At 41.4% G+C, this 2,577-nt stretch overlaps 1 protein-coding gene across 1 annotated transcript; it reads right to left on the bottom strand.

Moving 5' to 3' along the window:
• Window positions 1-1,294: 1,294 nt before the first annotated feature.
• On the bottom strand, window positions 1,295-1,973 carry LOC104963699 (solute carrier family 25 member 48-like; the record flags this gene model as incomplete). Its single annotated transcript, XM_010792362.1, has 2 exons — window positions 1,295-1,317; window positions 1,721-1,973. Coding segments are annotated over 2 exons (276 nt in total), but the record flags the coding sequence as incomplete, so codon positions are not given.
• Between the last annotated feature and the right edge of the window lie 604 nt (window positions 1,974-2,577).

A 2,577-nucleotide genomic window follows, 5' to 3' on the forward strand; every position in this document is an offset into this window, starting at 1 on the left:
TTTTCTGAGTAAACCCATATTTTAAAAGGGATAGTTCTGCTTCACCAAAGTCAAACATTAACACAAATAAACTACCGTAATTTTCGGACTATAAGCCGCGCCTTTTTTCCCATTTTTCGACGCTGCGGCTTATATAACGCTGCGGCTAATCTATGGATTTTTACAGCTAACGGCCACTAGAGGACCTCCTAAATCTATGGATGTTACAGGTTACATTCCAACACCTTTAACTCTATGGGCTCTATGGCCGGTCCGCGCCCCCCACCTTTAAGCGGCGGGCTCCAGCAGGAAAAGCTGGAGGCCGGAAAAGAGTGAGACAGGTAGCGCGCAAAAGTAAAAGTGGAACCGAGAGTGGTACGAGAGACAGAACGAGAGCAAGACAGACAGACATTACGAGAGCGAGACAGTTTGTCCCCGTACCACTGGTTGGAAACCACTGCTGTAGATCACTGCCGGTACGTGCGCTGGGAGCGCACCGTTTAAGTTTGAAAGTTGAAAAGTTTGTGTGTCTGAAACGCTATGTGATACAGTACAGTTTACACAGCACATGTTCTGTAGCTACTATTGCACTAAATGCTAACACTTGAATACGTTATGCAAATATGCAACTTGTTTGTTGAAATGTTAATAAATGGGAGCTTCCTCAAACAGCCATCTCTTTCCCGACAATCCCCTCTGTGCACGAACCCATATGGTAATTAAACATTAAAACACCTGCGGTTTATAGTCCAGTGCGGCTTATATATGTACACATCATTCAATTTAGCTGCTGCGGCTTATATTCAGGTGCGCCTTATAGTCCGAAAATTACGGTAATCGCCTTTATACATTTTGTCCAATAAGTAAACAACCCTCAGCACTTCTAAGTTGAACATTTCTCAAAGGAACAATGGGATATTAAAAAGGGTGATGATGCCTGGTGTAGGTTAGGCTGTAGTTAGGGTCAAAAAGCGAGGTTTGCTGCTTGGATTTAAATGTCTCAACTTCTTTTACAAGTCATGGCGGTTATTCCAGAGATAAGGAGCACGGTAGGCAAATACTCTGAAGATTGTACTGGTACTCTTTTTACAGGATTATAGTCGAAGCATTCTGACCAAGCTGAAGAATGAACAAGAAGAACTGGCATTACAATAATCTAATCTAGAGGATTTACAGTATATGTAAAAGAAGGTTAATATTTCAATTGCCACTTTATTACTCCCGATTTAACTGCCAGTAATGTTCAGGTTGTACTGTTCAACATACATTTAAAGCATAAGTGGAATTATCCAATGAGCTTTAGAGTAGAGGGGTCTCAATTGAGTGGGATTGGGTTCACTTTTTTAGGGAATAGGGTTTTTTAAGTACCATAAACACCTGGTTGATATTTATGTATGAAGTGTATACCAACTTTTTCTACTGACAAAACACTGATCTAGTCTCATATATCGCAATATCGATATAAAATCCAAATATTTCCCTGCTCTATGTAAATGATGGTCCAGATATAAAATGGTATAACTAGTATTTAATTCAAAAAGTATTGAACCAATCATGTTTGAAGTGCTGTTTTGCATTGAAATTGCCCTTTTTCCTTCCTCCAAGTTCAACAAAAACAGTCAGAGATCCCCTTGTGTTTCACTTTGTATTATTTGCTTTTGAGAAAGGAATAATTTCTTCCTTTTGCTTCTCAAAATGGGGGAAAACGAGATCCCAGCCAAACAACCAAACCCTGATTTACCTGCCAGAACCATCTGTGTTTGCATCTGCAGGCGGATCTTCACCAGGTCCACTGGAGCTCCTAGCCCCACGGACACCAGCCCGGTCAGCATGCTGGCCAGCGTCAGGTCCATCATGCCGCAGGGTTGCCGTCCGTCTCCATAGCGATACTTGCTAATAAGTCTCTGTATGTTACTGAAGAAGCCAAACACCGCCGAGTTGTAGACGGTGATGCTGGCCAGAGGGAACGACATGCCCTTAAAGAAGCCCACCACCTGAGAGACAGACAAAGAGAGGGGGGGAGTTACTGGAAGGGCTTCATCAATCAATCTGTGCTATATAAAGGGGACAATAGAGGTATAGCATGAACCCAAAACACTTTAGTTAAAAAGGGAACACACAAGAACCAAGAATACGGAAAGCGCATACAACATAAGCAACCAAAAAGAAGAGGGGGAAGAAGTACACGTGTGTGTTGAAGTGTAATAGTATGACTGTATATGTATCATTAATATGTGAACATTTGAAATGTGTGTTAATGCTGTTTGTATATCATATTATTGTGTAATTATGTTGTATTTTGATGCTTTGGCAACATTGTTTATTTTAACTTTCATGCCAATAAAGCCTCTTTGAATTGAAAGGACTATGTTTCTTAAAGAGGCCCTATTCTGCTTATTGGGGTTTTCCCTCTCCTGTTGTGTGTTCTATATGTTTTAGTGCATGTAAATGGTCTGCAAAGGCTAAAAGCTCTGTGTTCCCTCCACCCCCCTGCCTGAAACGCCTCCATTGGACTCCTTTGTTTACTTCCTGAACATAATGACATCACTATGTAACACTCGCACTCCTATTGGCAAGTGCTCCAACACATTGTACGTG

Source organism: Notothenia coriiceps, unplaced genomic scaffold (assembly GCF_000735185.1).
Source record: "Notothenia coriiceps isolate Sejong01 unplaced genomic scaffold, NC01 NC01_scaffold00000287, whole genome shotgun sequence".
Taxonomy (NCBI): domain Eukaryota; kingdom Metazoa; phylum Chordata; class Actinopteri; order Perciformes; family Nototheniidae; genus Notothenia; species Notothenia coriiceps.